We start from the raw sequence: 12660 nt of genomic DNA on the forward strand, positions 1-12660 counted from the left end.
ACAACCACTCTCAATTTTTTATGAATGCGTTTTATTTTCTGTGTATAATGTGTGGAGGGAGTGTGTAGATGGTGGTAGATGCGATGTAGTCTATCTGAGTGAAGTACCTAGTGCTTGAAAAACAAAACATCGCCTTCGTCTTCAATATATCGGCACAAGGATTGAGCTCGGAAAGCTGCAACGGGAATGAAAGTATCATCATGGTGATAATGAGATCCCAAAGCTTTCTTAATATAGCGAGTAGCTTTCACAGCATTGTAGTGGGGCATGGTGGAGAAGAAATGGTGAGCGACGTGAGAGTCAGCAATGTGGTGCTGGAAATAGTCGATACCAAATCCATAGGGGCGGTCAATAGTGAGGGCAGCTCCACGTTGGAAGTTCCAGACCTTGGCAGAGTAATGGGGCAAAGCAGGATCAGTGTGCTATGAGTAGAAGTGAAAAGTGAGTAAAAAAAATCAAAGCCTATCGATCCAGGGGCTGGCGAGATATGTCTTACCTGCAAGTAAGTAATCAAAACAAGCCAGCAGTTAACGAAGGAGTAAGGAAGAGCGTAGTAGCGAATGACCTCCCAGGTAGAAGTCATTTTGGCGGTATAGACCAAGAGACCCAACATGAGGACAAGACCAAGATCGGATATAATGATGTCCCAAAAGTGACGGGCTTCATAGATGGAGGTCTTTGGGTTAAAGTGAGACAAATTCTTCTCCTTGCGCTTAGCCAAGGGTCCAGTTGAGTTAAAGATAAGGTAAAATGGCCATCCGAAGTACAACTTGATACAAAGGTGGAAAATGACATAAAGAGGAGCATCCTCAAAAATGGAATGAGGACCGTCACCTTCAGGATCGTTTTCACGCTTGGGCAGCTTTGCCATAGAGCGGGTCTTGGGCAACTGTACAAAACCCAGAAATTTTTGTTGGGGGTGGATTAGGAGACGAAGCGGAAATGAAACATCAGTCACAGAAGCTACGAAAAAAAGCTTCGAGCAATAGATAACGAACTTACGAAGACTTCATCTTCTTCAATATGGCCGGTCTTCTTGTGGTGCATGGAGTGGGAGAGTCTCCATGAGTGGAAAGGAACCAACAAAAAGCTGTGAAGAATCCAACCAACAACATTGTTTACCACCTGAATTTTTCGTTTGATTAAATCGATCCAATCCGCAATAAGTAAAACAGGTTAAATTCGGATATTCCATAGAAGCAGCATCCCCTTACCCTGTAATCGCTGAAAGCTTGATGACCACATTCATGGCCCAATACCCAGATACCAGTAGCGACGATACTTTGCAAGAACCAGTAGAGTGGCCATGCAACCCATTGAAACTTGGTAGGCAGGTAATCAATGTAAGTTGAAGCATAGAACAAGGCACCAACGATGGCTATGTCGTGCATAACCCAGTATGAGGACTGCAACAAATCCCTATTGAAAAGTTCTTTAGGGATATGATCACGAATTTCCTTAATGGAAAATTCAGGCAACTGCCAGTCTTGTTCGATGATCAAGTCTTGATCGGCAGTGGTGTTATCATCCTGCAAGCTTCTATGCTTCAAAGTGCTCTCTGGCATGTTGTTTGAAGATGACTTCGGGAAGGTGAAGAAGGTGAAAAAGGAGGTCCAATGGATTCCGATAGTATTTAAAAGATTGGGCCAAAAAAAAAAAACGTGCGGAGTTGGACTATACCCCAAAGGCTGATCCAAAAAGTGTGCGGTCGGAAGGTTAAATTGGTCTTGCTAGAAATTTTTTTCGTCTCGTACTGTACTTGATTCAAACCGGATTGACTGTGTAGAAATAACTGAAAGACACATGCGATATATCAGTATGTGTAAGTACTTTAGGCTCTTTCGTAATAATAAATTTTATCATAGGAAAGCTCTATATTGATTCATCATATGCCAACAGACATGTTTCAACAAAAGCACGTGTAATTGGAATATTGTGGCCAATGGAATTAAAAAGTTTTCTTTAATCTTAAAAGTGAGCGGTTTTGTGTGCCATAACTGGAAACGACCCCGAAATGGGATTTACGTTGCGATAATGAAAAGCATTGAAGAATGGCTGTTGAACTCGTACCAGCGTCGCTAGTACTTACTTCGCCGATGTCAAAAAAAAAAAATTCAATACATGGCGCATTGATAGATGTCGAACCTTTTTTGGAGGATAAATATCTTAAGTAACTGATTGTTGTAGATCAGACGGCCGGTATATAATCTTCTTTACATACCTTTACTGAATGTACCAGTTCGCCCAGTTTTTGACCCAGACCAAAGTTGAACTTATGACAAAAACAATAGCCATAATTTTCCCGACGAACGGATGCGGTACAACAGTCATCAGTGCGGAGAAGCTATTAGTGTACATGCCATTATCTACTCTTCCTCATCTCAATAAATATGAGTTTAACTAATTGCTTTGTAAATTGCTCGAATATAAACGTTAGGCTCAACTCGTTGATTGAAACTGATCAAAAAGATCTAGCTTTACAAGTAATCTCCAGATCATCGCCCAAAAAGCTGAGTCATCAATTCCAGTGACCGTGAGTCTTCTAACAGTAGCAAATAATGACGGACAAAGTCAAAGCAGGCAATATTCAAGATTCAGAAATACGAGCGAAAGTAAGCTTGTCACAATTCGGTCGTAACTCATAGCGGATATGCGATATCAGAGAACCCTATCAGTTACGTCAACGGACATTGGCTGGGCTTAAGACTTCTATGCCCAGGCTAAGCGCTCAAACGTTCAATGAAGTGGAATGAATATGATTCATTGCTAGCAAGCAGTATTAAAGTCGGAACACGGTTCCATGGCGTAAATATCTGTTTATTGGTACAAATGATCAGCCCTAAGTTTTTGATACTGTAAACAGGCTAACGAACGAAACAGGATGACCGTATTTACGCACCGCTCCGCGCGTTTGAACCTTGATACTGTTCTCTCCCAATGACTAAACTTACTATCTGCATTGACCGTGGAGGCACATTTACGGACTGCATTGGATTTACCGGAAAGCCTGGAGAAGAAAACTACAAAGAATATGTTGTAAAACTCCTTTCGGAAGATCCCGCTAATTATAAAGACGCTCCTCGTGAAGGCATTCGGCGCATTCTCGAAAGAGCCCTGGAAACGACGATCCCAAGAACTGACCGGGTCCCCACTGACAATATTGGTGAATACAAGCTCATTTTTTAATGCCAAGATAACGCTTTTGCTAACCTTACTATCCATGCCTGTAGATAGCATTCGAATGGGAACCACTGTGGCCACTAATGCTCTGCTGGAACGAAAAGGAGAACGCTGTGCGCTTCTAATCACCAAAGGCTTCAAGGATTTACTGAAAATAGGTATGAATTACAAGACTGCCTATGCATTTTACTGAATTCATGGACTAATAGTTGTACACAAGGGAATCAATCTCGACCCAAAATTTTTGATTTGGCAATCGAAAAACCGGACGTTTTGCAGGAGTGTGTTGTTGAAGTGGATGAGCGGTAAGACTGATGAAATTGTGCGTATGTCTTATGTCATGCAAAATGTGCTTACCACTAAAAATTAGGGTCACGCTGCTTCATTCAACTTCTAATACGGAGAAGCTCGAACAAGATGTAGAAGGAAGAGACGATATTGTTCGCGGCCTCTCTGGAGAATATGTACACATTATGAAGAAGCCAAGTATGTGCTCATGAAAATGTTGTGCTACATTGTACCTAAGCTTAACCAGGTGTTTAATTTTATAGATCTTGAACAGATCGAAAAGGATTTGACTCAATTGTATGAGGCTGGCTATAGAAGTATCGCCATCTGCCTTATGCACTCGTATACATACCCAGGTGAGCACTCTGACCACAATTGGAAGAATTTCGTCTTTGTGACATTAATATTATAATTTCCTTCCTTTAGAGCATGAGAAGCAACTTGGTGAACTTGCTTCAAATGTGGGATTTACTCATATTTCGCTCTCGAACGAGATTATGCCTATGATCAAGATTGTACCAAGAGGCACATCAACCACAGCAGATTCGTATCTGACACCGTGCATCCAAAATTATATCAAAGGGTTTGTCGACGGTTTTGATGACGGTCTTAAAAACGGAGCGACTTCCCTTCAGTTCATGCAAAGTGATGGCGGGTTAGTGCCTGTCGACAATTTCTCTGGCTTCAGGGCTATTCTCTCTGGTCCTGCAGGAGGTGTAGTTGGATATGCCTTAACAACGTACTCTGACCAACAAAAGCAACCTGTTATCGGTTTTGATATGGGTGGTACTAGCACAGGTAGAATGTTTTCTGGTGATTCTTTAAGATGCATGTTTATGAAAGGTCAACTAACAGCAAATTTCCTTTCCGTTCCAGATGTGTCTCGTTTCGATGGACATTATGAACACGTGTTTGAAACCACTACTGCTGGCGTTACCATTCAGGCACCACAGTTGGACATTAATACTGTAGCAGCTGGAGGTGGCTCTATGCTCTTCTATAAAAACGGCATGTTTGTCGTTGGTCCAGAGGTAAATTTAACGTTGGTGTATATGATTGCTACAGCTGTAACCATTGCTTATATTATGCATCTGTAGAGCGCCGGTGCACACCCTGGTCCTGCTTGCTACAGGTGAGTTGGTGGATAGGCTACAAGCATATGCGCTTGATGACTCAATGTTACTATATCACTACAGGAAAGGAGGTCCACTAACCGTGAGTGATGCCAATTTATACCTGGGTCGCTTGTTACCTGATTACTTCCCTAAGATTTTTGGTACAAACGAAGATGAACCCTTGGACTCAGAAATTACCGTCAAAAAGTTCGAGGAGCTTGCTAAGAAAATCAATGCATCCACTAAAGGAACTCCCAAATCTGTCGATGAAATTGTGTATGGCTATATCAAAGTTGCCAATGAAACAATGTGCAGACCCATTCGAGCCCTTACGGAAGCTAAAGGTCATGATACCAGTAATCATACATTGGCTGTCTTTGGTGGTGCTGGAGGTCAGCATGGTGAGTTCAGACATTTTTATGCAAGCGATAGCAAAGGCATACCATCCATTATCTGACTATTGTGTTGTAGCATGCGGTATCGCAAGGAATCTTGGTATCCGTCAAATCGTTATGTACCGCCATAGCTCTATTTTATCTGCATTTGGCCTCGCCCTTGCAGATGTTGTTCACGAAGTTCAAGAACCATCTTCAGAAACGCTCAGCAAGAGTTCACTACCCAAACTCAAAGAACGCATCTCAGTATTGAGAGAAAGCTGCCAACAGGAGCTGAGCAGACAGGGCTTCTCAGACTCACAAATTTCCAATGAAGTTTACCTTAATCTGAGATACGAAGGTACTGATTGTGCGCTAATGACTCTGCAACCAGTCGGACAGGCCGATGAATGGGACTTCGAAGGGGAATTTGTCAAGTTGTACAAGCAAGAATTTGGATTCTACTTGCCTGATCGTACTATTATCGTTGATGACATTCGTATCCGCGGCATTGCTAAGGCCATTGAACATAATGAGCTCACCATGATCAAGGAAACACAGGAATTGAAGCAATCTAACAAGATTAAGGACATCGACCCTACCATTAAGAATGGAGTGTGCTCTGCGTATTTCGAAACTGGCCGTGATGACTCGGTCCCCATATATCTTCTTAATGAAATACCAGTTGGATCGGTTGTCAAGGGTCCTGCCATGATTATTGATGCAACTGCAACGATTGTGGTCGAGCCTGCTTGCAGTGCTTTAGTTACTTCTCAGCATGTTACCATTACTGTCGGTGACGAAGATCACAAGAAGGTGACAACAGAGATGGAACCCATTCAACTTTCAATCTTCTCCCACCGCTTTATGAGTATCGCTGAGCAAATGGGTAGAACTTTGCAAAAGACTGCAATTAGTACCAACATCAAAGAGCGCTTAGGTAGGTTTTTGCTTTTGATTTAAGTCCTGTTTGCCATCTGTGATTAGTTTTTAACATTACTCTATTCACAGACTTCTCATGCGCATTGTTCGGAGCCGATGGTGGCCTCGTTGCTAATGCACCACATATCCCTGTCCATCTTGGTGCGTTGAGCCACGCAGTCCGCTGGCAGACTAGTTACTATGGAGATGATTTGAGGGAAGGAGATGTTATCATGACCAATCACCCTGCTTGTGGTGGATCCCATTTACCAGGTAAGCATGCCTTGCTGGATATTGAGAGCTGCTTTCAAGATACAGCAGTATTCTAAACATGATGCGATTGTGTCTAGATATTACCATCATCACACCAGTGTTCCAAGACGGGAAGATTGTCTTCTTTGTAGCATCCAGAGGCCATCACGCTGACATTGGTGGAATCTCTCCTGGCTCTATGCCTCCCCATTCTAAAGAAGTATGCATTCATTACATAAACGTAGGTATTATCATGCTTTTGTTAACGATTTATTGTCATAGCTTTATCAAGAGGGAGCTGCGGTCCGATCATTCAAAATCGTACAAAAGGGTCAATTTGATAACGATGGTGTCGTGAAGCACTTGTGTGAGATACCTTCTCAGTATCCTGGATGTTCTGGTACTCGCTGTCTACGTGATAATGTTTCTGGTAGGCATGGTAGAGTGTACAATATGCTTCTCCACATTTTTTCTAACTCGTCTAATAGATTTAAAGGCACAGATTGCAGCAAATCAGAAAGGAATCAATCTCATCCATGCCTTGATCAAAGAATACACTCTGGAAGTGGTTCAAGCATATATGTACCATATTCGTAACAATGCCGAAAGTGCCGTCCGTAACTTGCTTAAGGAAGTTGCTGAGAAGCACCGTGGTCAAGATCTAGTCGCTGTTGACTACATGGATGACGGCTCCCCCATCAAACTTCGTGTTTCCATCAATGAACAAGAAGGAACCGCTCTGTTTGATTTTGAGGGCACTGGTCCAGAAGTATACGGCAACACAAATGCACCTGAAAGTGTGTGCCATAGTGCTATCATTTACTGTCTTCGCAGTCTTGTCGGAATGGATATTCCATTGAACGCTGGATGTTTGGAGCCTGTGGAAATTCGCATTCCAAAGAGTTCACTGCTCAGTCCCTCAGAAAAAAGTGCGGTGGTGGGAGGAAACGTTCTTACCAGTCAACGTATTTGCGATGTTGTGCTCAAAGCATTCAATGCTGCCGCCGCTAGCCAAGGTTGCTGCAACAACCTGACCTTTGGTATCGGTGGTAAAGACGAAGAAACCGGTGAAGAGAAATCAGGTTGGGGTTACTATGAGACCATTGCCGGTGGCAGTGGAGCCGGTAAAGATTGGGAAGGCCAGAGTGGAGTTCACACTGTAAGTCAACTGCACCTCAACTAACAGGACAAGCTTCGTATGCGCATTACCCTTTTTACTAATCGTCTTTTTCTTTAGCATATGACCAACACCAGAATCACCGATCCAGAAATATTAGAGCGTCGTTATCCTGTCATTCTACGTGAATTCTCTATCCGTGCAGGTTCAGGCGGACAGGGTGCTAATAACGGAGGTGATGGTGTCGTCCGGGATATCGAGTTCTTGGAACCTAACATTCACGTCTCGATTCTATCGGAGCGCCGCGTATTCCACCCGTATGGTTTGCAAGGTGGTGAGGATGGCGAATGTGGACGCAACCTCTGGATTCGAAAGCGTGAAGACGGAGAGGTTCAAGTATTGAACCTTGGTGGTAAAAACACTGCTGTCTTTGGAAAGGGTGATCGAATCGTCATTTTGACCCCAGGTGGCGGTGGCTGGGGTAAGCGACAAGCTGAAGAACAAGAATCAACAGCAAAGACGCTTGCCAAAAAGCTTCTACCTACTAGCATCTTAAAGGCTGGAGGAAGCCTTGGCGAATACAAGGCTATGTCTGAAAGTGCCTAAAGTATGCCATTGGTGCAATGCCATATATTTTTTTACTACCATTGGATCAATACCTTGATACATGCAAACAATAAAATAAAAGTAAAAAAAAAAATATTATGATCCATAGCCCAACGATGGTTTCTAGACTGCATATCAATTAAAAACATCCGCCTGATCGAATGACCGCTTACCATTGTTTGGTCACTGTTTGCATCCGTATTGATGATGCTTCTCGGAGCTCACGTTCCGCAGTCAGCACGACAATACTCGATTTAACCTTGAAAACCTAAATCAGATAGCTTGGAAGCCAAGCACAGTACGCCAAGACTGTGATTTCAACAAAAAAATCCGTTACTGTGAATTTCAAAAGTATTTGTTACATACCAGAGGAAAGTTCACCGATGGAGATTTCGTATACGAGAGAGCACTGGCAAACATGGAGTATTGGCTGTAGGACTCCACCGTCTTTGTTTGCCCAGATTGCTTTGAATTGCCGAGTGCAGTCGCCGAGAGAATGACGTTGCCAATGTGTCGTATTCGGGATTTAAAAGTCGATGAGCATGACCAGATTGTTGCAGCACCGCTCTACTTTACTCTTTACATTTTCATAGTTAACATGTCAAGTAAGTGTCGAATCGTACGTGATGATTAGTATTTTTGCCATCCGTTGACCATTTCATGCAAACAGGCTCCACATTCATCGTTACCTTCAAGAGGGATACCCCCCAAGACGTTATCGACAAGCATATGGAGGAGGCCAAGTCAAAAGGCTGCAAAATCAACCACGTCTACAAGACCACCACGAAGGGATACTCTGTCGAAGTTCCTGATGACGCCGTTAACTCTTTGTCCATGCACGAGAACATCGTTGCTATCGAAGCCGATGGCGAAGTCACTACTCAAGGAAAGGCTCTCCTCAAGCAGTAGATATCAAGGATATATCATCCATTTTCATTCTTAAGTTGTAGCTCTTCTAGAGGATTTACTGTACAATAAAAACAGCACCTTCTCATAAACAATTTCTTCTCAACTCGTTGTCATCCTGAAGAATTCGTGTTGGCTATGGTGGTGACTAAGAGGGAAACGGGATGTCGTCAGCTCGTGGGATAATGGAAGGACGGTCATTCAATCAGACGTGAGAAGTCTGTCAAACTTCAGCAGATCAAAGCGATGGATGATGTAGCTTGAAACCTTTTGAAATGCATTGTACAAAACATGCAGCATAACTTGCTTTAACATTTAATTTATTAGCCATGCTTCTATTGATTGAGCACTGAGCATGCTCTGATCACGCTTTATGTCTGATAATACGTGAAGTGTGCAGGAAGAGTTAATGGTAGATGTGGGTATATAGGACGAAAAGTAGGTGGAAATATCGATAACTGGCGCATGCAAATTGTGAGGTTTAATATGAGCAAAAAGACGGTGAAGTACGCTGATGGACGGTCGAACACGAGCTGACAGTGATTAACGTCGCCAAAGGTGTGTAAAGTTCTTTTTTTTCATTTTCTGATTCAAGGGTGCGTATGGTCATTTATTGCATTTATTGCGTAACGGTAAAACTGCATTGTGAGGCCTTTTTTTCTTTTTCAAGAATGTTGGAAACAACTGGGTCTAGTAAGGAGATCTTTGACGAGGGGGGTAGGCTTCATATCTGCCGGGCGGTGGACGCCTTTCTCGGTCATATCTGTCATATCTGTCTCTCTCGTATCTGTCGTATCTGTCATATCCGGCACCTCTGTCAACATACATGCTGCGATCGTAGCGATCATAACGGTCATAGCGTGAAGGTCTGGGATCGCGTTCATAACGATCGTAGTAAGGGGCTGGCTCATAGCGACGGTCCACTCTTTCGGGACGTCCTCTTGAGTCTAATGAGGGTCGGTCACTAAATGAATTTGGATGCGCGGAGGGACCCAGGGGTTCATCATTCTTACCACGTTTGGGGGGTCCATAGTAGCGACCAGGGGTGGGTGTGCGTGGCCGTGAACGTTTGGCCTTCTCAACGGTAATAGCTCTTCCATCGACGAGCATACCGTTAAGAGAATCGACACATCTGTCAGCATCCTCACCAGAGTTCATTCGGATGAATGCAAAACCACGAGACTCTCTGGTATGAGGGTCGTATATAACTTCTGCCTTTTGGACTTTTCCGTACTTGTTGAACAGCTCTTCGAGATCTGCACTGGCAGTCTTGTAGCTGAGACCGGTAATGAACAAATTGTCTCCAGGATTGGTATCGTGGTCTTCAGGAGGGGGAGGTGGACTGTTTGAGCGGACTCGTAAATTGGATATTCTGTACAAAGGCGCATACGTTGTATAGCTAATAGACTGAATCAACTGGAACCCGATTATTGTACCTGCGTTGTCTGGATCTAGAGCGGCTTCTACCGACGTCTCTGTCTCGTCTTTCAACTGGTGAGCGCGATCTGGAGCGGCGCAGCGGTGATCTACCACGATCATCGCGAAGATTATCTACGTCGTTGGCGTCTATAGAAGTACAAGTCAATATGCGTACAAGATCATAGAAGAAGACGTAGTGAAACGCTAATTTGCCAAGATACATTACTTTCTGAGCTCATGTTGAGATGATGAAAAAAAAAAGCTACAGTCTGAGAATTGGCGGCGTAGTAGACAAGAAAAATATACGCATGACGTTTGTCAATACTGGGTGACGTCGTTTCACGTGACTTATACGACATTGAAGCCATCTCAAGTTATTGTGTGCCCTAACCCGTAAGTTACTTCTCCAGACTTTTGTTGCTGTACCCGATTCAACTCGCAACTACCTCTACAGATGGTTTTAGTCTTCTTCTCTCGCTATTATTTCTTTTTTCAGCTTTATTGGGATCTCTGTTCATCTCTCTACGTTACAGGCCTGCTGCAAGTCTCGCAATTGAGCAACGTATCTAGTCAGGCGCTGGTATTAAATATTTAGACAGATCCATTTAGTTATTGTTAAGTACAGCTTCATTCCACCATAGATTACTATCATTGTGCTCAATGCATGCTCGCTTACCACTGGACCTACAAAATTTGATAAGTAAAGGCTGGAACATCTTGATATACAGACAAAAATTTGATATCTGGTGGGGACAAATGATCACCGAAATCAGACAGGATGCCTACCGATTAATTTGGTGACGCGCCTGGTGGAGGTACCTTTTCAACAGTGTTCGTGTTCCCGTCAAGAATTTTTTCGTATTTAGCATACCTATATGCTTAATCACCGCTTCAGGAGCTGTACGATCTTCCGTTAAGTTGACCGACCTCACCTCAACACTGCCTGTGCATTTTAAGCTATGAGCCTTCCAATACATTCGTATAAGGAGAAGTCTGATTCGATCAGCATGGGCACACTTTATCTCTATTCCATTTGATTGCATAATATCTTCTGCCAATTACCTTATTCTGTTCTCTTTTCTTCGATTATTGCTCTGAAGGTTCCCATAATCACTGGCATCAAGCGTTAGGCAATCCAGTGCTGGATGTGGGGCTGCCTCCTGACAAGCCTCAAGCTAATTTATAACAAAATACGTTCGGCATAGATTTATTTACTGTTAGTTCGACGATACAGATTCCTATCTCGAGAGACAATGGGCTTTATTTGACAGTTCATTCGAAAATAAAAAAACTCAGCAGTGACAAACACCACCTTGTCAAAGTAGAGGGACCCTTTGAAACCGTCACATCACGTGCTTCGCAAACAGCAACATCGGTTGTGATTTTCTCAAAATTTGAGATTCCAAGAACCTCGAATATTTTGCCTCCCAAATTCCACAATGTTGGCACAGTTCGCAAAGCTCAGTCTTCAGCGTACTACTCTACGAGCCAATACAGCATCAGTTCAGTCAATTCGACTCTTTTCTGGAAATGGTAACATCGTGCCTCCTTCACAACCCATCGATTTGGGTAATCTTGCCGACAACCCTGGAGCTGTAACTGAGGTAAATTAACCGCGAAGAAATTCTACTCAAATCAAACGTCTTTATATAACCTTGTACCTTCGACCTTCATAGCGCCTTCGTCTCGGTAGAGGTCCTGGTTACGGTAAAGGAAAGACAGCAGGTAGAGGTCACAAAGGACAAAAGGCTCGTTCTGGCAATGGACCACCACGACCTTGGTTCGAAGGTGGTCAAACCCCCCTCGTCAAGCGTATGCCTAAGAGAGGTTTCGTCAACCAGCACGCTAAAAAATACCAACCAGTTAACTTGGAACGCCTGCAACACTGGATACAAGAAGGCAGATTGGACAGTACGGGCATCACCATGGCCGACCTCCTTGATTCTAGATGTATTCACAAAATAGAAGACGGCGTCAAGCTCTTGGCTGATGTAAGTTTTACACACTTTACGACAATTGACTTCAAGTCAAATAGTAATATTTTCTTTTTCTAATGCAGGGTGCTGAGGAATTCAATGTACCTGTTCACATTGAGGTTTCTCGAGCTTCGCAAAAGGCTATTGCAGCCATTGAAAAAGCTGGTGGAAGTGTTACCTGCCGCTATTACAATGCACTTGGTCTCAGAGTCGTTACCCGACCAGAGAAGTGGGGATTCCGATCACTACCAAAGTTCGCTGAGCCTGTCAAAGTCAAAGACAAGGAATGGTACTCTGACCCTAAGAACCGAGGCTATCTCGCCGACCCTGCTGCCATTGAAGCTGCCAAAGCCGAAGCCAAGGCTCTTTGATTAATTTAGTTACATCACACTTTTCCTTTTGCCTTTTTGTACTTGTAAAGACAACCCAAACAATAGAATTGTTCATTTTGACCCTATTTCAAACCAACCAAAAATCGGGGTCTCCACACCCAAAAATTTCCATCC

General features: G+C 43.3%; 5 protein-coding genes across 5 annotated transcripts; 3 read left to right on the top strand and 2 right to left on the bottom strand.

Moving 5' to 3' along the window:
- Positions 1–8: 8 nt before the first annotated feature.
- K450DRAFT_228362 (uncharacterized protein) lies at positions 9–1614 on the bottom strand. Its single transcript, XM_051586904.1, has 4 exons — positions 1215–1614; positions 1003–1125; positions 497–889; positions 9–422 (listed from the first exon to the last, which is right to left on the bottom strand). Exons 1-4 carry the CDS (start codon positions 1563–1565, stop codon positions 108–110), a joined length of 1182 nt encoding a protein of 393 aa, XP_051447313.1. The 5' UTR covers positions 1566–1614; the 3' UTR covers positions 9–107.
- A 1192-nt stretch (positions 1615–2806) lies between these two features.
- On the top strand, positions 2807–7981 carry K450DRAFT_228372 (uncharacterized protein). The gene is made up of 15 exons (XM_051586905.1): positions 2807–3163; positions 3231–3338; positions 3401–3485; positions 3551–3666; positions 3732–3824; positions 3895–4266; positions 4345–4499; positions 4566–4600; positions 4665–4984; positions 5055–5897; positions 5969–6151; positions 6229–6350; positions 6413–6560; positions 6619–7289; positions 7368–7981. Exons 1-15 carry the CDS (start codon positions 2938–2940, stop codon positions 7851–7853), a joined length of 3963 nt encoding a protein of 1320 aa, XP_051447314.1. The 5' UTR covers positions 2807–2937; the 3' UTR covers positions 7854–7981.
- A 428-nt stretch (positions 7982–8409) lies between these two features.
- K450DRAFT_228376 (uncharacterized protein) lies at positions 8410–8882 on the top strand. The gene is made up of 2 exons (XM_051586906.1): positions 8410–8458; positions 8524–8882. Exons 1-2 carry the CDS (start codon positions 8452–8454, stop codon positions 8760–8762), a joined length of 246 nt encoding a protein of 81 aa, XP_051447315.1. The 5' UTR covers positions 8410–8451; the 3' UTR covers positions 8763–8882.
- Positions 8883–9035: 153 nt separating this feature from the next.
- Positions 9036–10327, bottom strand: K450DRAFT_228378 (uncharacterized protein). Its single transcript, XM_051586907.1, has one exon. It carries the CDS (start codon positions 10296–10298, stop codon positions 9450–9452), a length of 849 nt encoding a protein of 282 aa, XP_051447316.1. The 5' UTR covers positions 10299–10327; the 3' UTR covers positions 9036–9449.
- A 1256-nt stretch (positions 10328–11583) lies between these two features.
- On the top strand, positions 11584–12660 carry K450DRAFT_228384 (uncharacterized protein). Its single transcript, XM_051586908.1, has 3 exons — positions 11584–11782; positions 11855–12169; positions 12238–12660. The coding sequence occupies exons 1-3, from the start codon at positions 11618–11620 to the stop codon at positions 12523–12525; spliced, it is 768 nt and encodes a 255-aa protein (XP_051447317.1). The 5' UTR covers positions 11584–11617; the 3' UTR covers positions 12526–12660.

Source organism: Umbelopsis ramanniana (assembly GCF_025399195.1).
Source record: "Umbelopsis ramanniana AG unplaced genomic scaffold K450scaffold_10, whole genome shotgun sequence".
NCBI lineage: Eukaryota > Fungi > Mucoromycota > Umbelopsidomycetes > Umbelopsidales > Umbelopsidaceae > Umbelopsis > Umbelopsis ramanniana.